The sequence below is a fragment of the Heptranchias perlo genome, chromosome 1 (assembly GCF_035084215.1).
Source record: "Heptranchias perlo isolate sHepPer1 chromosome 1, sHepPer1.hap1, whole genome shotgun sequence".
NCBI classification, from domain to species: Eukaryota; Metazoa; Chordata; class Chondrichthyes; order Hexanchiformes; family Hexanchidae; genus Heptranchias; species Heptranchias perlo.
In genome coordinates, this window is record NC_090325.1 from 5,381,967 (window position 1) to 5,407,837 (window position 25,871).

Sequence of the window (25,871 nt, forward strand, 5' to 3'; positions counted from 1 at the left end):
TATCTGGTTCAGTTGTTGACTCTCTGGTTTCGTTGGTGCCTCTCTGGTTCAGTTTTTGACTCTCTGGTTCAGTTTTTGACTCTCTGGTTTTGTTGGTGACTCTCTGGTTGCATTGGTGACTCTCTGGTTGCATTGGTGACTCTCTGGTTCTTTTGGTGACTCTCTGGTTCAGTTGGTGACTCTCTGGTTCAGTTGGTGACTCTCTGGTTTCGTTGGTGACTCTCTGGTTCAGTTGTTGACTCTCTGGTTTTGTTGGTGACTCTCTGGTTCAGTTGTTGACTCTCTAGTTTCGTTGGTGACTCTCTGGTTCAGTTGTTGACTCTCTGGTTCAGTTGGTGACTCTCTGGTTCAGTTGTTGACTCTCTGGTTCATTTGGTGACTCTCTGGTTGCATTGGTGACTCTCTGGTTGCATTGGTGACTCTCTGGTTTACTTGGTGACTCTCTGGTTTACTTGGTGACTCTCTGGTTCATTTGGTGACTCTCTGGTTTCATTGGTGACTCTCTGATTCAGTTGGTGACTCACTGGTTTTGTCTGCTGGTGATGGCAGTCTAGACACAAGCACTGTCTATTACGCACAGGGAATGAAAACCAAGCTGAAAGGGGTTAGATGGAAGGGGAGAATTAAACAGGACAGGTGGGAGTTCATGTGATGAAACCTTCAGGAACACACCCAAACAGAGCTGAAAACCCATACTTGGCCTTTCCCTTCTTCTTGAAACCCAAGTATGGTGTCACCAGACCATTGGGGCTGAAATTTTGGTGGATTCCCACTGTAACTTTGGTCAGAGTCCTGGTGGAATAGCCACAATCTTGACCGGGATTCAGAATGTCGGGTCCCCACTATCAGGGCCTGGTTTCCAGTCAGAGCCCCCAAAGACCGCCAAGAGACCACTGTTGAAAAGTTGGGAGGGCTTGTTGTGGTTTGGGGGGGGGGAGATGGGGCTGTGGGGGGACTCTGTAAGTCAGGAGTTCTGGCTCTCTGACCTTCACCTGCTCCGAGTGGAAGAGCTGAAGCTGCCTTCTGAAAGGGGGAAGTGGTGGGTCCCACCAGCGGTAGTCCAGGTCGAGACCGTGTTCTCGACCCGCAGAGACGGCAAGTTTTATGTGTCTTTTAATTTTCACAACTGCAGCCCCCTCTTATGCACGGGATGCTTGAGGGCTGATTTCTGTGTTTCAGGGGATGGGGGTTGGGGAGGGGGGCGTGGACGGAGGGCTACGCCCCACCATCCTGCACCCAGCAGCTCGAGGCAAGTGGACACCCAGGAAGCAGATGACAGCCCCATGCAGCCTCGCACACTCCGGTGGGGCTCAGCGCTGGAGGGGTACCGGCAGTCACGGTCATGGCGTAACTGACAGGATCTCAGTCCAGATCACTTGGTGACTCTCTGGTTCAGTTGGTGACTCTCTGGTTTACTTGGTGACTCTCTGGTTCAGTTGGTGACTCTCTGGTTCAGTTGGTGACTCTCTGGTTCAGTTGGTGACTCTCTGGTTTCATTGGTGTCTCCCTGGTTCTTTTGGTGACTCTCTAGTTTCATTGGTGACTCTCTGGTTCTTTTGGTGACTCTCTAGTTCTGTTGATGACTCTCCGGTTCTGTTGGTGACTTTCTGCTTCAGTTGTTGACTCTCTGGTTCACTTGGTGACTCTCTGGTTCAGTTGTTGACCCTCTGGTTCAGTTGTTGACTCTCTGGTTCAGTTGGTGACTCTCTGGTTCTTTTGGTGACTCTCTGGTTTTGTTGGTGACTCTCTGGTTTTGTTGGTGACTCTCTGGTTCAGTTGTTGACTCTCTGGTTTTGTTGGTGACTCTCTGGTTTTGTTGGTGACTCTCTGGTTCAGTTGGTGACTCTCTGGTTCTTTTGGTGACTCTCTGGCTCACTTGGTGACTCTCTTGTTTTGTTGGTGACTCTCTGGTTCAGTTTGTGACTCTCTGGTTTCATTGGTGACTCTCTGGTTCTGTTGGTAACCCTTTGGTTTTGTTGGTGACTCTCTGGTTCACTTGGTGACTCTCTGGTTCTTTTGGTGACTCTCTGGTTTCATTGGTGACTCTCTGGTTCTGTTGGTAACCCTTTGGTTTTGTTGGTGACTCTCTGGTTCTTTTGGTGACTCTCTGGTTCACTTGGTGACTCTCTGGTTCAATTGGTGACTCTTTGGTTTTGTTGGTGACTCTCTGGTTGAGTTCGTGACTCTCTGGTTTCGTTGGTGACTCTCTGGTTCTTTTGGTGACTCTCTGGTTCTGTTGGTAACCCTTTGGTTTTGTTGGTGACTCTCTGGTTCACTTGGTGACTCTCTGGTTTCGTTGGTGACTCTCTGGTTCACTTGGTGACTCTCTGGTTCTTTTGGTGACTCTCTGGTTCACTTGGTGACTCTCTGGTTCAATTGGTGACTCTTTGGTTTTGTTGGTGACTCTCTGGTTGAGTTCGTGACTCTCTGGTTTCGTTGGTGACTCTCTGGTTCTTTTGGTGACTCTCTGGTTCTGTTGGTAACCCTTTGGTTTCATTGGTGACTCTCTGGTTCAGTTGGTGACTCTCTGGTTCAGTTGTTGACTCTCTGGTTCTTTTGGTGACTCTCTGGTTCACTTGGTGACTCTCTGGTTTCGTTGGTGACTCTCTGGTTTCGTTGGTGACTCTCTGGTTTCGTTGGTGACTCTCTGGTTTCGTTGGTGACTCTCTGGTTTCGTTGGTGACTCTCTTGTTTTGTTGGTGACTCTCTGATTCTGTTGGTGACTCTCTGGTTTCGTTGGTGGCTCTCTGGTTTTGTTGGTGACTCTCTGATTCTGTTGGTGACTCTCTGGTTTCGTTGGTGGCTCTCATGTTCACTTGGTGACTCTCTGGTTCAGTTCGTGACTCTCTGGTTCAGTTGGTGACACTCCGATTCTGTTGGTGACTCTCTGGTTTCATTGGTGATTCTCCGGTTCAGTTGGTGACTCTCTGATTCAGTTGGTGATTCTCTGGTTCAGTTGATGACACTCTGGTTGTTTTGCTGACTCTCTGGTTGCATTGGTGACTCTCTGGTTGTTTTGCTGACTCTTTGGTTGCATTGGTGACTCTCCGGTTCTTTTGGTGACTCTCTGGTTTCATTGGTGATTCTCTGGTTCACTTGGTGACTCTCCGGTTTTGTTGGTGACTCTCTGTTTTTCGTTGGTGGCTCTCTGATTCTTTTGGTGACGCTCTGGTTTCATTGTTGACTCTTTGGTTCTTTTGGTGACTCTTTGGTTCTTTTGGTGACTCTCTGGTTTCATTGGTGACTCTCTATTTCCGTTGTTGATTCTCTGGTTTTGTTGGTGATTCTCTGGTTTCATTGGTGACTCTCTTGGTCAGTTGGTGACTTTCTGGTTCTGTTGGTGATGCTCTGGTTCAGTTGGTGACTTTTTAGTTTCGTTGGTGACTCTCTGTTTTTTTGGTGACTCTCTGGTTCTTTTGGTTACTCTCTGGTTCTTTTGGTTACTCTCTGGTTCTTTTGGTGACTCTCTGGTTCAATTGGTGACTCTCTGGTTTCGTTAGCGACTCTTTGGTTCAGTTGGTGACTCTGTGGTTCAGTTGGTGACTCTCTGGTTCAGTTGGTGACTCTGTGGTTCAGTTGGTGACTCTTTGGTTCAGTTGGTGACTCTTTGGTTCAGTTGGTGACTCTCTGGTTCTTTTGGTTACTCTCTGGTTCTTTTGGTGACTCTCTGGTTCAGTTGGTGACTCTCTGGTTCAGTTGGTGACTCTGTGGTTCAGTTGGTGACTCTTTGGTTCAGTTGGTGACTCTTTGGTTCAGTTGGTTACTCTCTGGTTCTTTTGGTGACACTCTGGTTCAGTTGGTGACTCTCTGGTTCAGTTGGTGACACTTTGGTTCAGTTGGTGACTCTCTGGTTCAGTTGGTGACACTTTGGTTCAGTTGGTGACACTTTGGTTCAGTTGGTGACTCTCTGGTTCAGTTGGTGACTCTCTGGTTCAGTTGGTGACTCTCTGGTTCAGTTGGTGACACTTTGGTTCAGTTGGTGACTCTTTGGTTTCATTAGCGACTCTTTGGTTCACATCGTGACTCTCTGGTTCAGTTCGTGACTCTCTGGTTCAGTTGGTGACTCTCTGGTTCAGTTGGTGACTCTCTGGTTCAGTTGGTGACTCTCTGGTTCAGTTGGTGACTCTCTGGTTCACTTGGTGACTCTCTGGTTCACTTGGTGCTTCTCTGGTTCAGTTGGTGACTCTCTGGTTCAGTTGGTGACTCTCTGGTTCAGTTGGTGACTCTCTGGTTCAGTTGGTGACTCTCTGGTTCAATTGGTGACTCTCTGGTTCAGTTGGTGACTCTCTGGTTCAGTTGGTGATTCTCTGGTTCAGTTGATGACACTCTGGTTGTTTTGCTGACTCTCTGGTTGCATTGGTGACTCTCTGGTTGTTTTGCTGACTCTTTGGTTGCATTGGTGACTCTCCGGTTCTTTTGGTGACTCTCTGGTTTCATTGGTGATTCTCTGGTTCACTTGGTGACTCTCCGGTTTTGTTGGTGACTCTCTGTTTTTCGTTGGTGGCTCTCTGATTCTTTTGGTGACGCTCTGGTTTCATTGTTGACTCTTTGGTTCTTTTGGTGACTCTTTGGTTCTTTTGGTGACTCTCTGGTTTCATTGGTGACTCTCTATTTCCGTTGTTGATTCTCTGGTTTTGTTGGTGATTCTCTGGTTTCATTGGTGACTCTCTTGGTCAGTTGGTGACTTTCTGGTTCTGTTGGTGATGCTCTGGTTCAGTTGGTGACTTTTTAGTTTCGTTGGTGACTCTCTGTTTTTTTTGGTGACTCTCTGGTTCTTTTGGTTACTCTCTGGTTCTTTTGGTTACTCTCTGGTTCTTTTGGTGACTCTCTGGTTCAATTGGTGACTCTCTGGTTTCGTTAGCGACTCTTTGGTTCAGTTGGTGACTCTGTGGTTCAGTTGGTGACTCTCTGGTTCAGTTGGTGACTCTGTGGTTCAGTTGGTGACTCTTTGGTTCAGTTGGTGACTCTTTGGTTCAGTTGGTGACTCTCTGGTTCTTTTGGTTACTCTCTGGTTCTTTTGGTGACTCTCTGGTTCAGTTGGTGACTCTCTGGTTCAGTTGGTGACTCTGTGGTTCAGTTGGTGACTCTTTGGTTCAGTTGGTGACTCTTTGGTTCAGTTGGTTACTCTCTGGTTCTTTTGGTGACTCTCTGGTTCAGTTGGTGACTCTTTGGTTCAGTTGGTGACTCTCTGGTTCAGTTGGTGACTCTTTGGTTCATTTGGTGACACTCTGGTTCAGTTGGTGACTCTCTGGTTCAGTTGGTGACACTTTGGTTCAGTTGGTGACTCTCTGGTTCAGTTGGTGACACTTTGGTTCAGTTGGTGACACTTTGGTTCAGTTGGTGACACTTTGGTTCAGTTGGTGACTCTCTGGTTCAGTTGGTGACTCTCTGGTTCAGTTGGTGACACTTTGGTTCAGTTGGTGACTCTTTGGTTTCATTAGCGACTCTTTGGTTCACATCGTGACTCTCTGGTTCAGTTGGTGACTCTCTGGTTCAGTTGGTGACTCTCTGGTTCAGTTGGTGACTCTCTGGTTCACTTGGTGACTCTCTGGTTCACTTGGTGACTCTCTGGTTCACTTGGTGACTCTCTGGTTCACTTGGTGACTCTCTGGTTCAGTTGGTGACTCTCTGGTTCAGTTGGTGACTCTCTGGTTCAGTTGGTGACTCTCTGGTTCAATTGGTGACTCTCTGGTTCAGTTGGTGACTCTCTGGTTCAGTTGGTGATTCTCTGGTTCACTTGGTGCCTCTCTGGTTCAGTTGGTGACTCTCTGGTTCAGTTGGTGACTCTCTGGTTCAGTTGGTGACTCTCTGGTTCAGTTGGTGACTCTCTGGTTGAATTGGTGACTCTCTGGTTTCGTTGGTGACTCTCTGGTTCACTTGGTGCCTCTCTGGTTCACTTCGTGACTCTCTGGTTCTCTTGATGACTCTCTGTTTCACTGGGTGACTCTATGATTCAGTTGGTGACTCTATGATTCAGTTGGTGACTCTCTGGTTTCATTGGTGACTCTCTGGTTCTCTTGATGACTCTCTGGTTTCATTGGTGACTCTATGATTCAGTTGGTGACTCTCTGGTTCAGTTGGTGACTCTCTGGTTTCGTTGGTTACTCTCTGGTTCAGTTGTGACTCTCTAGTTCTGTCTGCTGGTGATGGCAGTCTAGACACAAGCACTGTCTATTATGCACAGAGAATGAAAACCAAGGTGAAAGGGGTTAGATGGAAGGGGAGAATTGGACAGGACAGGGCCAAGCTTACTTTTCAGATGGAGTGGTGTAAGAGGCCGGTCTGTATTTAGACCTGGTGCAAACATGTAATTCTGACCCCATTTTGACGCCATATGAGGTCACATTGACTTCAACGGACTTTGATACTTTATTGAACGCTAAGGAAATCAAGGGATATTGGGATAGGACGGGAAAGCGGATTGAGGTAGAAGATCAACCATGATCTTCTTGAATGATGGAGCAGGCTCGAGGGGCTGTATGGCCGACTCCTGCTCCGATTTCTTGTTTTCTTAGATTCTAATATTCTTAATGGAGAGATGTATAACGGGCAGCTGATCCGATATTGCCTTTTTTACACTATCGCTCAAAGTCAAAATCTATTCCTTTCCTTATTTTTGTACTTCTATTATAAATTCCCCTGGTCACATTTATAATGGAAACTGCCTATGTAAACGTCACGCTGCAGTTACCCCCTCCAATCACTGGTGGGGCTGCAGTGTCTCCGTGTGGGGTTGCAGTTGCAAGTTTACATAGGCAGTTCCCATTATAAATGTGGACATAGGAAAAGTTGACAAGTGCTCACAGACGTTAGTGGCAGTAATTTCTGCAGGCACGCTACACGTCTCCTCCCGTAACTTTGTTGGAAGATTAGGCGGAAATCCCGGTGACAGGTCGTAAAGGGCCATTCGCACTGTTTCTCTGGTGGTCAGGGAACCGCTGCAGAAATTCTACCCCAGGACATATAAATAATAAAAACAGAGAATGCTGGAAATACACAGCAGGCCTATCAACAACAACAACGACGACGACGACAACAACAACAACTTGCAGTAATATATTTTTTATTCATTCATGGGACGTGGGTGTCGCTGACAAGGCCAGCATTTATTGCCCATCCCTAATATAGCGCCTTTATCATAGTAAAACTTCACAGGAGCGATTATCAAACAAAATTTGCCACCAAGCCACGTAAGGAGATGTTAGGGCAGCTGCAAAGAGGCAGGTTTTAAGGTGCGTTGTAAAGGAAGAGAGAGGCGGAGAGGTTTAGGGAGGGAATTCCAGAGCTTGGGGCCCAGGCAGCTGAAGGGCACGGCCGCCAATGGTGGAGCGATTAAAATCGGGGATGCGCGAGAGGGAGGAATTTGAGGAGCGCAGAGATCTCGGGGGGTTGTAGGGCTGGAGGAGGTGCCAGAGATAGGACAGTTTGGTGTCCAGACCAAGACACAAAACTAAGGTCTGATGAATGGTCTCCATCTGATAGGTTCATCTGACTTTTCTCTGTATATTTTCAGCATTTTCTGGTTTTTTTTTCAATTTCACATTTCCAACTTTTTTTTCTATTGGTCTCTTTTTCGTTTATTTCACATTTTCTTTCTTCCCCCAGGTAAGGAGTATTTCTGGACCCCGTTCTCCCAGCGACCCTCCCACAAACGGAAAGGTGGTCAGGTCCGATTTTCAAACGATCAAACCCTCGAGCTGGAGAAGAAGTTTGAGAACCAGAAGTATCTCTCGCCCCCAGAGAGGAAACGATTAGCCAGAGTCTTGCAGCTCAGCGAGAGGCAGGTGAGTGTGGGGTTGCTACAGAGAAAAAAAAACAGCCCATCGTCAAAACTTCAGAGCTGTTCAAACGTCATTATCAGAGCTTACTGAATTTTTGCATTTAATGTGAGGGATGTCAGCAACAATTACTCCTAAATCAGGCTAGATACAGAGTAAAGCTCCCTCTACACTGTCCCATCAAACACTCCCAGGGCAGGTACAGCAAGGGTTAGATACAGAGTAAACCTCCCTCTACACTGTCCCATCAAACACTCCCAGGGCAGGTACAGCACGGGTTAGATACAGAGTAAACCTCCCTCTACACTGTCCCATCAAACACTCCCAGGGCAGGTACAGCACGGGTTAGATACAGAGTAAAGCTCCCTCTGTACTGTCCCATCAAACACTCCCAGGGCAGGTACAGCACGGGTTAGATACAGAGTAAACCTCCCTCTACACTGTCCCATCAAACACTCCCAGGGCAGGTACAGCACGGGTTAGATACAGAGTAAAGCTCCCTCTACATTGTCCCATCAAACACTCCCAGGGCAGGTACAGCACGGGTTAGATACAGAGTAAAGCTCCCTCTGTACTGTCCCATCAAACACTCCCAGGGCAGGTACAGCACGGGTTAGATACAGAGTAAAGCTCCCTCTACACTGTCCCATCAAACACTCCCAGGGTCAGGTACAGTATGGGTTAGATACAGAGTAAAGCTCCCTCTACACTGTCCCATCAAACACTCCCAGGGTCAGGTACAGCACGGGTTAGATACAGAGTAAAGCTCCCTCTGCACTGTCCCATCAAACACTCCCAGGGTCAGGTACAGCACGGGTTAGATACAGAGTAAAGCTCCCTCTACACTGTCCCATCAAACACTCCCAGGGCAGGTACAGCACAAGTTGGATACAGAATAAAGCTCCCTCTACCCAATTCCATCAAACACTCTCAGGGCAGGTATAGCAGGGGTTAAATAGAGAGTAAAGCTCCCATTGCACTGTCCCATCAAACGCTCCCAGGGCAGGTACAGCACAGGTTAGATACTGAGTAAAGCTCCTTCTACACTGTCCCATCAAACACGCCCAGGGCTGATAAGTGGCAAGTAACATTCACGCCAGACAAGTGCCAGGCAATGACCATCTCCAACAAGAGAGAGTCTAACCACCTCCCCATGACATTCAACAGCATTACCATCGCCGAATCCCCCAGCATCAACATCCTGGGGGTCACCATTGACCAGAAACTTAACTGGACCAGCCATATCAATACTGTGGCTACAAGAGCAGGTCAGAGGCTGGGTATTCTGCGGCGAGTGACTCACCTCCTGACTCCCCAAAGCCTTTCCACCATCGACAAGGCACAAGTCAGGAGTGTGATGGAATACTCTCCACTTGCTTGGCTGAGTGCAGCTCCAACAACACTCAAGAAGCTCGACACCATCCAGGACAAAGCAGCCCGCTTGATTGGCACCCCATCCACCACCCTAAACATTCACTCCCTTCACCACCGGCGCACAGTGGCTGCAGTGTGCACCATCCACAGGATGCACTGCAGCAACTCGCCAAGGCTTCTTCGACAGCACCTCCCAAACCCGCGACCTCTACCACCTAGAAGGACAAGGGCAGCAGGCGCATGGGAACAACACCACCTGCACGTTCCCCTCCAAGTCACACACCATCCCTACTTGGAAATATATCGCTGTTCCTTCATCGTCACTGGGTCAAAATCCTGGAACTCCCTTCCTAACAGCACTGTGGGAGAACCGTCACCACACGGACTGCAGCGGTTCAAGAAGGCGGCTCACCACCACCTTCTCAAGGGCAATTAGGGATGGGTAATTATGCTGGCCTCGCCAGCGACACCCACATCCCATGAACGAATAACAAAAAACATTTTGTTACGCAGCGAGTTGTATTGATCTGGAATGCATTGCATTGGTGGAAGCAGATTCAATCGTAACTTTCAAAAGCGAATTGGATAAATACTTGAAGGGAAAAAGTTTACAGGTCTATAGGGAAAGATCAGGGGAATGGCACTAATTGGAAAGCTTTTTCAAAGAGCCAGCACGGGCACGATGGGCCGAATGGCCTCCTCCCATGCTGCACCTACTATGATAGTATAATAAAGCTCCCTCTACATTACTCCATTGCACTCCCAGGGCAGGTTCAGCATGGTGTTATTTGTATCCATATGATTTATATCAATTAGTGTTAATTGTATTCAGGTGGTGGGTATCAATTGGGAACTCTCTTGCATCAATTTATAAGAATGCTGATCTAGGGTGTGGTGTGTATAAGGTGGAGCTCTGTGAATAGAGGCTTGGAAGCAACTTAAGACCAGGCTCTGGTATTCTGTCCTTTACCACCTGGCTATCCAATTTATAACACACAGGTTAGATACAGAGTAAAGCTCCCTCTACACTGTCCCATCAAACACTCCCAGGGCAGGTACAGCACGGGTTAGATGCAGAGTAAAGCTCCCTCTACACTGTCCCATCAAACACTCCCAGGGTAGGTACAGCACGGGTTAGAGAGAGTAAAGCTCCCTCTACACTGTCCCATCAAACACTGCCAGGGCAGGTACAGCACGGGTTAGATGCAGAGTAAAGCTCCCTCTACACTGTCCCATCAAACACTGCCAGGGCAGGTACAGCACGGGTTAGATGCAGAGTAAAGCTCCCTCTACACTGTCCCATCAAACACTCCCAGTTTAGGTACAGCACGGGTTAGATACAGAGTAAAGCTCCCTCTACACTGTCCCATCAAACACTCCCCAGGGCAGGTACAGCACGGGTTAGATGCAGAGTAAAGCTCCCTCTACACTGTCCCATCAAACACTGCCAGGGCAGGTACAGCACGGGTTAGATGCAGAGTAAAGCTCCCTCTACACTGTCCCATCAAACACTCCCAGGGCAGGTACAGCACGGGTTAGATACAGAGTAAAGCTCCCTCTACACTGTCATCAAACACTCCCCAGGGCAGGTACAGCACGGGTTAGATGCAGAGTAAAGCTCCCTCTACACTGTCCCATCAAACACTCCCAGGGCAGGTACAGCACGGGTTAGATACAGAGTAAAGCTCCCTCTACACTGTCCCATCAAACACTCCCAGGGCAGATACAGCACGGGTTAGATACGGAGTAAAGCTCCCTCTACACTGTCCCGTCAAACACTCCCAGGGCAGGTACAGCATGGATTTGATACGGAGTAAAGCTCCCTCTACCTGACTCCTGAACTGGTGATTCGGACGGTCTTCTGTCTCCATCACTTTGCTTTTTTCTCTCGTCCATCTCTGTCATTTTCTTGTTTGCTCTGCAGGTGAAAACGTGGTTCCAGAACAGAAGAGCAAAATGGCGGAGAATAAAACAGGTAGAAAACTAACCCTTTCCCTCCCTGATTGGGCGGATGCGCAGGTGGCTATTGATTTGAGTGCTCTGTCTGTGATGTAATACACCGTTACAATCAATAGTTTCTTTATTCACCAGTAAAATAACCCAGTGATATGACACAGTCTGTGAGGCTTGCATTTATATAGCCCCTTTCACAACCTCAGTACGTCCTAAAGTGCTTTACAGCCAATGAAGTACTTTAGAAATGTAATAATTGTTGTAATGTAGGAAACGCGACAGCTCATTTGTGCATAGTAAGATATCACAAACAGCAATGAGATAATGAGCAGATCATCTGTTTTAGGTGTTGGTTGAGGGAGTAATATTGGGCCAGGACACCGGGGAGAACTCCTCTGCTCGTCTTTGAAATAGCACTAAGGGATATTTTACGTCCACCTGAGAGGGCAGACGGAGCCTTGCAAAAGATTCAATTTATCCAAACCTTTCATAATTTTAAACACTTCTATCACATCCCCTCTCAGGGACATGATGGATAATGTAGGATTGTGAGGTTAGAGTGCGTTCTCCTGAAGTTTTGTTTGATTTATCTTTTGTGGCAGGGGTTGGTCCTCTTTTACAGAATCTTTACTCAGGAGGTGACATGCATTGGGTACAGTCCATGATAGTGTTGTGGGAAAATCACCACTCGGAGTCAGACTTAAAGATTCAACATGCAGTTTATTGGACAAAGCTTTGGGAGAAGAGCTTGACACTCCGCAGTGTACGCAGTCACCTTCTCAACTTTAAAATGGTTGTTGAGCTTCTTTTATACATTACAAGTACAGACGTTTAGCAGCTATTACATTACTAGCCTTGCTTAGTTACACATTAGCCAATTGTTCAGTTAAGTTGTCCGGTGAGTGGCCGGAGTAAGTGCAGTTTATACATTGTCTGTGGAAGGAGTTGGTTTTATGACCTTGGTCCCAACAAACCCATTCCATCCAGCCAACCAAAACCTGCAACCTCCCCACCATGGGAACAACACCACCACCAAGTCGCACACCATCCCAACCTGGACATACATCGGCCGTTCCTTCATCGTCACTGGGTCAAAATCCTGGAACTCCCTACCTAACAGCACTGTGGGAGAACCTTCACCACATGGACTGCAGCGGTTCAAGAAGGCGGCTCACCACCACCTTCTCAAGGGGCAACTAAGGGTTGGCCAATAAATGCCGGCCTCGCCAGCGACTCCCAAGAATCAATTTTTAAAAAATGGACAAGGAAGGCCAATCAGGGACAGGATGGATAATGTGGGATTGTGAGGTTAGAGAGCTCAAAGTGTGACATTCTTGTAACACACACCAAAACATTGTTTCTCATGCCGTCAAGGCCTCCAGTCCAAGTGTTAATAAAAGAGGTAGGATGTGGCTCCAAAAATAACAATTTTTCATACTCCGTTCTCCCACCCCTTAAACACCCTCTCTCTCTCCTGGGAGAGGTAAAAAAGGCAAAGAAAACCTTTTTTTAATATTCATTCTCAGGATGTGCGCATCGCTGGCAAAGCCAGCATTTATTGTCCATTCTGAGTTTGATACAGCGGAGTGTCTTGCTGGGACACTTCAGGGGGCAATTAATAGTCAGCCACGTTGGTGTGGGGACTGGAGTCACATATAGGCCAACACCAGGTGAGGACGGCAGGTTTCCTTCCCTAAAGGACGTTAATGAACCAGTTGGGTTTTTTACAACAATCCGATAGCGTTAGTTTTGAAGAGCTAAGATGGATTTCCTTACCCCTTCCACAGACAATGTATAATCCTTTCTATCACGGACTGTACCCAATAAATGTTACCTCCTGAGTAAAAGGGGACCAATCCCTGCCACAAAAGATAAATCAAACAAAACTCCAGGAAAACGCTCTCTAACCTCACAATCCCACATTATCCATCCTGTCCCTGATTGGCCTTCCTTGCCCATTTTTTAAAAATTGATTCTCGGGATGTGGGAGTCGCTGGCGAGGCCGGCATTTATTGGCCAACCCTTAGTTGCCCCTTGAGAAGGTGGTGGTGAGCCGCCTTCTTGAACCGCTGCAGTCCGTGTGGTGAAGGTTCTCCCACAGTGCTGTTAGGAAGGGAGTTCCAGGATTTTGACCCAGTGACGATGAAGGAACGGCCGATGTATGTCTAGGTTGGGATGGTGTGTGACTTGGAGGTGGTGTTGTTCCCTTTGGTGGGGAGGTTGCAGGTTTTGGGTTTATCTTGTTATCTCCTGACCCAGGAAGTCTCAGATCTGGCCCAGGCTGTAAGCTTAACCATTAAACCGCAGAATTAAACACAATTTGATGTGCAGAGTATAAATAAGCCCAGGAGTTTATCTTTCTAGCCACACGACCTCTCAAGGTCCAGGTGAGGCTTGCAGTTTTGCTCAAAGTGTGACATTCTTGTAACACACACCAAAACATTGTTTCTCATGCCGTCAAGGCCTCCAGTCCAAGTGTTAATAAAAGAGGTGGCTGCAAAAATAACAATTTCTGCCCCTACTGTCTGTATCTGTTTGACTGCTCAGAGGCTACAAGGTCCCCGGGGTGGGGCGGGGGTGTGGATTTGTCCCACCAGTGCAGTAAGGGGTGATCTTCTGAGGCTGGGACTCAGGCACATAGTTGGGAACAGATTAGAAGAGCTATTCCTGGGTCCTAAAACTGAACTGTTGCTGACTTGATAGTGCTTGATCAAACATTCTCGAAGGCTGTTATTGTGCATAAATATCCAGGGGTGGGGGAAGGTGGTCGAATTGGGAATCCACCATACATCGAGAGGGCGGTGGGCGGTCTGCTCCCCCTGTGCTGTCAGCGGGAGGACCCAATGATGTCAGCGGGAGGAACGACGATGTCAGCGAGAGGTCCGATGATGTAAGCAGGAGGAACAATGATGTCATCTGGAGGAACAATGATGTCAGCGAGAGGACCGATGATGTCAGCGAGAGGTCCGATGATGTCAACAGGAGGAACAATGATGTCAGCGAGAGGACCGATGATGTCATCTGGAGGATCGATGATGTCAGCGGGAGGGCTGAGGATGGCCCGACGATGTCAGCAGGAGGCCCGATGATGTCAGCAGGAGGCCGGTTGATGTCAGCGAAAGGAATGATTCAGGTCTCCTCGGCGGGGCCAAGCCAGAAATTTCTAATTGAAAGTGGGCAATCCCTTGTTGGGGGTGGGAAGAACAGAGGGTCAGGCAGCAGTCGGGAAGGCTGTTGTTAGGCCAGGAGGAGTATTCATGATCTCCCAGCCCCTACGCCCATAGGGAGCTTGTCGTAAACCGTTATGCAAAGGCCTGCAGTGGTCCCTTTAAGGCTGCTCTATCTTCAGTCTCTCTGGGGGGCCTAAATTGCATCGGGGTCCTAAACGCACCTTAGGATCCTGATTTAAATATATCCATGTGTTTCCTGCCTGTTCCAGGCGAGGCTGCTGGCTCCCTAAAGGAAAGTCCATCGGGAGGCGACAGGTGGCAATTATCTTTACTATTTTCACCTCACTATGCCCCCCATTCATGCTAAAAAAACAGGCAGCAGTTAGATCATCCCACACCTCAAAGTCTGACACTGTCCTGTAATATGTCCCGTACCTCAATTCCCCATTCTATTCTCCATAATGTACACAGGGGCTGCTATTCTCTATAATATACACAGGGGCTGCTATTCTCTATAATAAACACAGGGGCTGCTATTCTCTATAATATACACAGGGGCTGCTATTCTCTATAATATACACAGGGGCTGCTATTCTCTATAATATACACAGGGGCTGCTATTCTCTATAATATACACAGGGGCTGCTATTCTCTATAATATACACAGGGGCTGCTATTCTCTATAATATACACAGGGGCTGCTATTCTCTGTAATATACACAGGGACTGCTATTCTCTATAATATACACAGGGACTGCTATTCTCTATAATATACACAGGGACTGCTATTCTCTATAATATACACAGGGGCTGCTATTCTCTATAATATACACAGGGGCTGCTATTCTCTATAATATACACAGGGGCTGCTATTCTCTGTAATATACACAGGGACTGCTATTCTCTGTAATATACACAGGGGCTGCTATTCTCTATAATATACACAGGGGCTGCTATTCTCTATAATATACACAGGGGCTGCTATTCTCTGTAATATACACAGGGACTGCTATTCTCTATAATATACACAGGGACTGCTATTCTCTATAATATATACAGGGGCTGCTATTCTCTATAATATACACAGGGGCTGCTATTCTCTATAATATACACAGGGGCTGCTATTCTCTATAATATATACAGGGGCTGCTATTCTCTATAATGGACACAGGGGCTGCTATTCTCTGTAATATACACAGGGGCTGCTATTCTCTATAATATACACAGGGGCTGCTATTCTCTATAATATACACAGGGGCTGCTATTCTCTATAATATACACAGGGGCTGCTATTCTCTATAATATACACAGGGGCTGCTATTCTCTATAATATACACAGGGGCTGCTATTCTCTGTAATATACACAGGGACTGCTATTCTCTATAATATACACAGGGACTGCTATTCTCTGTAATATACACAGGGGCTGCTATTCTCCATAATATACACAGGGGCTGCTATTCTCTGTAATATACACAGGGGCTGCTATTCTCTATAATATACACAGGGGCTGCTATTCTCTATAATATACACAGGGGCTGCTATTCTCTGTAATATACACAGGGGCTGCTATTCTCTATAATATACACAGGGACTGCGATTCTCTATAATATACACAGGGGCTGCTATTCTCTGTAATATACACAGGGGCTGCTATTCTCTATAATATACACAGGGGCTGCTATTCTCTATAATATACACAGGGACTGCTATTCTCTATAATATACACAGGGGCTGCTATTCTCTATAATATACACAGGGACTGCTATTCTCTATAATATACACAGGGGCTGCTATTCTCTATAATATACACAGGGGCTGCTATTCTCTATAATATATACAGGGGCTGCTATTCTCTATAATATACACAGGGGCTGCTATTCTCTGTAATATACACAGGGACTGCTATTCTCTATAATATACACAGGGGCTGCTATTCTCTATAATATATACAGGGGCTGCTATTCTCTATAATATACACAGGGGCTGCTATTCTCTGTAATATACACAGGGGCTGCTATTCTCTATAATATACACAGGGACTGCTATTCTCTATAATATACACAGGGGCTGCTATTCTCTGTAATATACACAGGGGCTGCTATTCTCTATAATATACACAGGGGCTGCTATTCTCTATAATATACACAGGGACTGCTATTCTCTATAATATACACAGGGGCTGCTATTCTCTATAATATATACAGGGGCTGCTATTCTCTATAATATACACAGGGGCTGCTATTCTCTGTAATATACACAGGGGCTGCTATTCTCTATAATATACACAGGGGCTGCTATTCTCTATAATTTACACAGGGACTGCTATTCTCTGTAATATACACAGGGGCTGCTATTCTCTATAATATACACAGGGGCTGCTATTCTCTATAATATACACAGGGGCTGCTATTCTCCATAATATACACAGGGGCTGCTATTCTCTGTAATGTACACAGGGACTGCTATTCTCCATAATATACACGGGGGCTGCTATTCTCTGTAATATACACAGGGACTGCTATTCTCCATAATATACACGGGGGCTGCTATTCTCTGTAATATACACTGGGGCTGCTATTCTCTATAATATACACAGGGGCTGCTATTCTCCATAATATACACAGGGGCTGCTATTCTCTGTAATATACACTGGGGCTGCTATTCTCTATAATGTACACAGGGGCTGCTATTCTCTGTAATATACACAGGGACTGCTATTCTCCATAATATACATGGGGGCTGCTATTCTCTGTAATGTACACAGGGACTGCTATTCTCCATAATATACACAGGGACTGCTATTCTCCATAATATACACAGGGACTGCTATTCTCCATAATATACACAGGGACTGCTATTCTCCATAATATACACGGGGGCTGCTATTCTCTATAATATACACAGGGGCTGCTATTCTCTGTAATATACACAGGGGCTGCTATTCTCTATAATATACACAGGGGCTGCTATTCTCTATAATATACACAGGGACTGCTATTCTCCATAATATACACGGGGGCTGCTATTCTCTGTAATGTACACAGGGACTGCTATTCTCCATAATATACACGGGGGCTGCTATTCTCTGTAATATACACAGGGACTGCTATTCTCCATAATATACACAGGGACTGCTATTCTCCATAATATACACAGGGACTGCTATTCTCCATAATATACACGGGGGCTGCTATTCTCTGTAATATACACAGGGACTGCTATTCTCTATAATGTATACAGGGGCTGCTATTCTCTATAATATACACAGGAGCTGCTATTCTCTATAATATACACAGGGGCTGCTATTCTCTATAATATACACAGGGGCTGCTATTCTCCATAATATACACAGGGGCTGCTATTCTCCATAATATACACAGGGGCTGCTATTCTCCATAATATACACAGGGACTGCTATTCTCCATAATATACACAGGGGCTGCTATTCTCCATAATATACACAGGGGCTGCTATTCTCTATAATATACACTGGGGCTGCTATTCTCTATAATATACACAGGGGCTGCTATTCTCCATAATATACACAGGGGCTGCTATTCTCCATAATATACACAGGGGCTGCTATTCTCCATAATATGCACAGGGGCTGCTATTCTCCATAATATACACAGGGGCTGCTATTCTCTATAATATACACAGGGGCTGCTATTCTCTATAATATGCACAGGGGCTGCTATTCTCTATAATGTGCACAGGGGCTGCTATTCTCTATAATATACACAAAGAATCTGAACAGTCAGAATGGGCTGAATGGCCTCCTTCTGTGCTGTAAGATTCTGTGATTGTATGAAAACTGGCCATAATACTCCAAGTGCAGCCTAACTTACTCCAGGTTTAGCATTAGCTCTGTGCTTTGGTACTCTGATTACCCGATTTATAAAAACAAGGATTGCACATGTGATTTTTTTTTTTGCAGCTTTATTACCTCGTACTCTCGCTTTTAAAGATTTGTGTATCTGAACCCCTCGGTCTCTCTGCTCCTCGATCACCTCACATTTCTCTGCATTAAATTTCAGCTGACATCTCTATGCCCAATCTACTAACCTGACTCTGTCCTCTTGAAGTCACTTACAGTCCTCTTTCCATTTTAACCATACTTCTTATCTTTGTGTTATTTCCAGAAGTCCGGGACACCACTCTGCAGCCTATGTCCCAACTCGAGCCGAGCCCTGTTCACCCATCACCCCTGTGTTTGATGATCTACATGGGCTCCCGATCCGGCAAAGCCTCACATTTAAAATTCTCATCCTTGTTTTCAAATCCCCCCATGGCCCTCGCCCCCTCCCTATCTCTGTGACCTCCTCCAGCCCTACAACCCTCCGAGATCTCTACACTCCTCCGATTTTAATCGCTCCACCATTGGCGGCCGTGCCTTCAGCTGCCTGGGCCCTAAGCTTTGGAATTTCCTCCCTAAATCTCTCTATCTTTCTCTCCATGATTTGGAGATGCTGGTGATGGACTGGGGTGGACAAATGTAAGGAATCTTACAACACCAGGTTATAGTCCAACAATTTTATTTTAAAATCACAAGCTTTCGGAGATTATCTCCTTCGTCAGGTGAGTGAGTGAATAAGAGGTTCTCAAATCGCATATCTTATATTAGGCTGGGACACCATCACACCAATCAAAAGGTGTCGTTGGTGTTCAGACAGGTTCGCCACGGAAAACAGTAGGTCCCAGTATGCTGAATACACATTGTGTCAAATTACACAGACAGAGAGAAAGAGACCCGAAAGGCAGAGAGAGAGAGAGAGAGAATATTAAAAACAGATAACTTTTCATGTCACGCTACACGTAACCCCACCAGCAAGGGGGATAAAAAAGTTATTTGTTTTTAATATTCTCTCTCTCTCTCTCTGCCTTTCGGGTCTCTTTCTCTCTGTCTGTGTAATTTGACACAATGTGTATTCAGCACACTGGGACCTACTGTTTTCCGTGGCTAACCTGTCTGAACACCAACGACACCTTTTGATTGGTGTGATGGTGTCCCAGCCTAATATAAGATATGCGATTTGGGAACCTCTTATTCATTCACTCACCTGACGAAGGGGATAATCTCCGAAAGCTTGTGATTTTAAAATAAAACTGTTGGACTATAACCTGGTGTTGTAAGATTCCTTACATCTTTCTTTCCTCCTTTAAGACGTTCCTTAAAACCTACCTCTTTGACCAAGCTTTTGGTCACCTGTCCTAATATTTCTTTATGTGGCTTGGTGTCAAATTTTGTCTGATAATCGCTCCTGTGAGGCACCTTGGGACGTTTTTACTAAGTTAAAGGCACTATATAAATGCAAGTTGTTGTTGATTCTGCAAACCAACATAGGAATTGCTGGATGTAAATAGACCAAGGTCTATCTAGTTTGCCTTAGATGACAAAGTCATCTGCAATTTCAAAATTTGAAGATGACACAAAACTTGGAAGTGTAGTGAACAGTGAGGAGGATAGTGATGGACTTCAAGAGGATATAGACAGGCTGGTGGCATGGGCGGACACGTGGCAGATGAAATTTAACACAGAGAAGTGTGAAGTGATACATTTTGGCAGGAAGAACGAGGAGAGGCAATATAAACTAGAGGGTACAATTCTAGAGAGATGCAGGAAAAGAGAGACCTGGGGCTATATGTGCACAAATCTTTGAAGGTGCCAGGGCAGAGAAAGCGGTTAAAAAAGCATATGGGATCCTGGGCTTTATAAATAGAGGCATAGAGTACAAAAATATGGAAATAATGTTGAGCCTTTATAAAACACTGGTTCGGCCACAACTGGAGTATTGTGTCCAGTTCTGGGCACCGCACTTTAGGAAGGATGTGAATGCCTTAGAGAGGGTGCAGAAGAGATTTACTAGAATGATTCCAGGGATGAGGGACTTTAGTTACGTGGATAGACTGGAGAAGCTGGGGTTGTTCTCCTTGGAACAGAGAAGATTGAGAGGAGATTTGATAGAAGTGCTTGAAATCTTGATGGGTTTAGATAAAGTAAATAAAGAGAAACTGTTCCCATTGGCAGAAGGGTCAAGAGCCAGAGGACATAGATTTAAGGTGATTGGCAAAAGAACCAAAGGCAACATGAGGAAAAACTTTTTTACACAGCGAGTGATTATGATCTGGAATGCACTGCCCGAGGGGGTGGTGGAGGCAGATTCAATCATGGCCTTCAAAAGGGAACTGGATAAGTACTTGAAAGGAAAAAATTTGCAGGGCAACGGGGATAGGGCGGGGGAGTGGGACTAGCTGGATTGCTCTTACAAAGAGTCGGCACGGGCTCGGTGGGCCGAGTGGCGTCCATCCGTGCTGTAACCATTCTATGATTCTGTTCTATGAGTCTACTACAGACCCAGACATGAGGCGATGAAAACCCTCAGTGGTGGGGAGAGCTTTGGGAGCCATAGGTCCAAAGTCACCTGTTCCTCCCAAGCCTGCTGCACTTTCCCAGTGTCATGTCTCAAATTACTCATGGACTGGATCCCGAAATGTTATGACCAGGAAAGCAATCTATGTAATTTGCAATTCACCTCGCTCATCTTGTAGCTCTGGCAGGTTTATTCTCCCTTTGAGGTAGAGCGGTGCTGGTTAAGTGTGAAGACAGCAGACAGGGGGATGTGGTGAAAGAAACAGCTACTGTCAACCTGTGGCTTTACCGTGGGTATCACACACACTCAGCGGAGTGATGATTCACAATATTAACATGTTCGCACGTGTCTTGACAGTTTGCTGAGCAAACCACAGACAGCGTAAAATGTGTCTCAGTGGAGTTCGACTCCCAGGGACCCCTGTTAAAACGAGCGCTCTTTAGAAATCGAAGATATTTCCCCCCCCCCCCCCCCCCGCCCCCCCCCCCTCAAGTTTTCCCCTCCCCCATCTTCTAACTTTTACCGGGCATGGGCACACGGCCGTTGGCAGGCGTCGTTGTACGTCCTCTTGCGTTAAGCTGGACAGTGAGCGGGAATATACTATTCGAACACGGCGAGGCATCAGAGTTGAGTCCCGTTCTGTCCTCACCGGATGTCCCCGTGCTTGTTCTTCCCAGCAGGCGTCACTGGCCAGCGATCAGCACTGGGGGGGGGGGTTGGCTCGATTCCCGCCCCCACCCCTCCCCTACATTTTATTTCAAGGCACTAAACATCACAAAATAAAGGCAGCTTGCAAGTTCAGACCCCAAACATCTTAACACGTAACGATCCTGGTATATTCAAGGTTAACATTTTACGTTTTCGAAATGGAAAAATTGTGCACTGATTTACACACTGAGGTAGTGCAGGTGTATATTCTCACACCAGTATTGTGCAGATGTGTATTTACACGCTGATAGAGTGCCATTCTTTATCAGAGTGAAGCCATATTTTCTCACGCTGACACGGTGCTGGTGTATCATAGAATCATAGAATCTTACAGCACAGAAGGAGGCCATTCGGCCCAGTGTGCCTGTGCCTGCTCTCTGAAAGAATCATAGAAACATAGAAAATAGGAGCAGGAGTAGGCCATTTGGCCCTTCGAGGCTGCTCCGCCATTCAATATGATCATGGCTGATCCTCTATCTCAATACCATATTCCCGCTCTCTCCCCAGACCCCTTGATGCCTTTTGTGTCTAGAAATCTATCCAGCTCCTTCTTAAATATATTCAGTGACTTGGCCTCCACAGCGTTCTGTGGTAGAGAATTCCACAGGTTCACCACCCTCTGAGTGAAGAGATTTCTCCTCATCTCAGTCCTAAATGTCCTACCCCGTATCCTGAGACTGTGACCCCTCGTTCTGGACCCCACCCCCAGCCAGGGGAAACATCCTCCCTGCATCCAGTCTGTCTAGCCCTGTCAGAATTTTATATGTTTCAATGAGATCCCCTCTCATTCTTCTAAACTCGAGTGAATACAGGCCGAGTCGACCCAATCTCTCCTCATATGACAGTCCTGCCATCCCAGGAATCGGTCTGGTGAACCTTTGCTGCGCTCCCTCTATGGCAAGTATATCCTTTCTTAGGTAAGGAGACCAAAACTGTACACAATACTCCAGGTGTGGTCTCACCAAGGTCCTGTACAACTGCAGTAAGACATCCTTGCTCCTGTACTCAAATCCTCTTGCAATGAAGGCCAACATACCATTTGCCTTCCTAACTGCTTGCTGCACCTGCATATTTGCTTTCAATGACTGATGTACAAGGACACCCAGGTCCCTTTGTACATCAACATTTCCCAATCTATCACCATTTATATAATACTCTGCCTTTCTGTTTTTCCTTCCGAAGTGGATAACTTCACATTTATCCACATTATACTGCATCTGCCATGTATTTGCCCACTCACTCAACTTGTCTAAATCGCCTTGAAGCCTCTTTGCATCCTCCTCACAACTCATGCTCCCACCTAGTTTTGTGTCGTCAGCAAACTTGGAAATATTACATTTGGTTCCCTCATCCAAATCATTGGTATATATTGTGAATAGCTGGGGCCCAAGCACTGATCCCTGCAGTACCCCACTAGTCACTGCCTGCCACCCCAAAAAAGACCCATTTATTCCTACTCTCTGTTTCCTGTCTGTTAACCAATTTTCAATCCATGCCAGTATATTACCCCCAATCCCATGTGCTTTAATTTTACACACTAACCTCTTATGTGGGACTTTATCAAAGGCCTTCTGAAAATCCAAATAAACCACATCCACTGGTTCTCCCTTATCTATTCTACCAGTTACATCCTCAAAAAACTCCAGTAGGTTTGTCAAACACGATTTCCCTTTCATAAATCCATTGTTGACTTTGTCTAACCCCGTTGATATTTTCTAAGTCTCCTGTTATCACATCCTTTATAATAGACTCTAGCATTTTCCCTACTACTGATGTTAAGCTAACCAGTCTGTAGTTCCCTGTTTTCTCTCTCCCTCCTTTTTTAAATAGTGGGGTTACATTTGCCACCCTCCAATCTGCAGGAATTGTTCCATAATCTATAGAATTTTGGAAGATGACAACTAATGCATCCACTATTTCCATGGCTACCTCTTTTAGTATTCTGGGATGCAGATTATCAGGCCCTGGGGATTTAATGGCTTTCAGTCCCATTAATTTCTCCAGCACTATTTTTTTACTGAAACTAATTTCCTTTAATTCCTCCTTCTCACTAGTCCCTTGGTTCCCTAGCATTTCTGGGAAGTTATTTGTGTCCTCTTCCGTGAAGACAGAACCAAAGTATTTGTTTAATTGCTCTGCCATTTCCTTGTTCCCCATTATAAATTCTCCCGTTTCTGAATGTAAGGGACCTACATTTGTCTTCACTAATCTTTTTCTTTTTACATACTGGTAGAAGCTTTTACAGTCCACTTTTATGTTCCTTGCAAGTTTACTCTCATAATCTATTTTCCCCTCTTAATCAATCTCTTGGTCCTTTTTTGCTGAATTCTAAACTGCTCCCAATCCTCAGGCTTGCTACTTTTTCTGGCAACTTTATATGACTCCTCTTTGGATCTAATACTATCCTTAATTTCTTTTCCTTTTGTGTTTTTGTGCCAGAAAGGAATGTATAATTGTTGCAATTCATGCATTTGTTCCTTAAATGTTAGCCATTGCCTATCCAATGAGAATAGATTAGCAGCTAACATAAAAGGGAACTCGGAAAGTCTTTTACAAACACATAAATAGTAAAAGGGCAGTCAAAGGAAGGGTGGGACCGATTAGGGACAAAAAAGGAGATCTCCTTGCGGAGGCAGAGGGCATGGCTGAGGCACTAAATGAATATTTCACATTGGTCTTCACTAGAGAAGAGGATGCTGCCATTGTAGCAGTAAAGGAGGGGGGAGTAGTGATATGGGATAGGATAAAAATAGATAAAGAGGAGGTGCTTAAAAGATTGACAGTACTCAAAGTAGAAAAGTCACCCGGTCCAGATGGGAGGCATCCGAGGTTACTGAGGGAAGTAAGGTTGGAAATTGCGGAGACTCTGGCCACAATCTTCCAATCCTCCTTAGATATGGGGATGGTGATGGAGGACTGGAGGATTGTAAATGGTACCCCCCTGGTCAAAAAAGGGGAGAGGGATAAACCCGGCAATTACAGGCCAGTCAGCCTAACGTTGGTGGTGGGGAAACTTTTTGAGGCAGTAATCTAGGGTAAAATTAATTGGCGTTTGGATAATGAATGGGCTAATAAATGAAAGTCAGCACGGATTTGTTAAAGGCAAATTGTGTTTGATTAGCTTAATTTAGTTCTTCGATGAAGTAACGGAGAGGGTTGATGAGGGTAGAACGGTTGATGTGTATATGGACTTTCAAAAGGCATTTGATAAAGTGCCACATAATAGACTTGTTAGCAAAATTAAATCCCATGGGATTAAAGGGACAGTGGCAGCGTGGATACAAAATTGGCTAAGGGACAGAAAGCAGAGAGTAGTGGTGAACGGGTGTTTTTCAGACTGGAGGGAAATATACAGTGCTATTCCCCAGGGGTCAGTATTAGGACCACTGCTCTTTTTCATGTATATTAATGACTTGGACTTGTGTATACAGGACATAATTTCAAAGTTTGCAGATGACATGAAACTCAGGAATGTAATAAACAATGTGGAGGATAGTAACAGACTTCAGGAGGACACAGACAGAGTGGTGAAATGGGCAGACACATGGCAGATGAAATTTAATGCAGAAGTGTGAAGTGATTCATTTTGGTAGAAAGAGTGAGGAGAGGCAATATAAACTAAATGGTACAATTTTAAAGGGGGTGCAGGAACAGAGAGACCTGGGAGTGTGTGTACACATATATTTGAAGGTGGCAGGACAGGTTGAGAAGGCTGTTAAAAAAACATATGGGATCCTGGACTTTATAAATAGAAGCATAGAGTACAAAAGCAAGGAAGTTATGCTAAACCTTTATAAAACACTGGTTAGGCCTCAGCTGGAGTATTGTGTTCAATTCTGGGCACCACACTTTAGGAAGGATGTCAAGGCCTTAGAGAGGGTGCAGAAGAGATTTACTAGAATGGTGCCAGGGATGAGGGACTTCAGTTATGTGGAGAGACTGGAGAAGCTGGGATTGTTCTCCTTAGAGCAGAGAAGGTTAAGGGGAGATTTGATAGAGGTGTTCAAAATCACGAACGGTTTTGATAGAGTAAATAAGGAGAAATTGTTTCCAGTGGCAGACAGATCGGTAACCAGAGGACACAGATTTAAGGTGATCGGCAAAAGAGCCAGAGGGGAGATGAGGAAACATTTATTTACGCAGCGAGTTGTGATGATCTGGAATGCGCTGCCTGAAAGGGCGGTGGAAGCAGTTTCAATAATAACTTTCAAAAGGGAATTAGATAAATACTTGAAGGGAAAAAATTTGCAGGGCTCTGGGGAAAGAGCAGGGGAGTGGGACTAATTGGACAGATCTTTCAAAGAGCCGGCACAGGCACGATGGTCCAATTGGCCTCCTCCTGTGCTGTGCCTACTATGATATTATGATATACTTATCGGAAAAGATTGAACAGGCTGGGGCTCTTTTCTCTAGAAAAGAGAAGGCTGAGGGGTGACCTGATAGAGGTCTTTAAGATTATGAAAGGGTTTGATAGGGTAGACGTAGAGAAAATGTTTCCACTTGTGGGGGAGACC

The 25,871-nt window shown here is 45.7% G+C and overlaps 1 protein-coding gene across 2 annotated transcripts in view; it reads left to right on the forward strand.

The window, feature by feature from the left end:
• LOC137312893 (hematopoietically-expressed homeobox protein hhex-like) overlaps positions 1-25,871 on the forward strand; it is a 70,991-nt gene that overhangs the window by 31,554 nt on the left and 13,566 nt on the right. For both annotated transcript variants that reach the window (XM_067979300.1, XM_067979338.1), the window contains exons 2-3: positions 7,606-7,784; positions 11,077-11,127. In XM_067979300.1, coding sequence (XP_067835401.1) covers positions 7,606-7,784; positions 11,077-11,127 — 230 coding nt within the window. The remainder of the gene's footprint in view (positions 1-7,605; positions 7,785-11,076; positions 11,128-25,871) is intronic.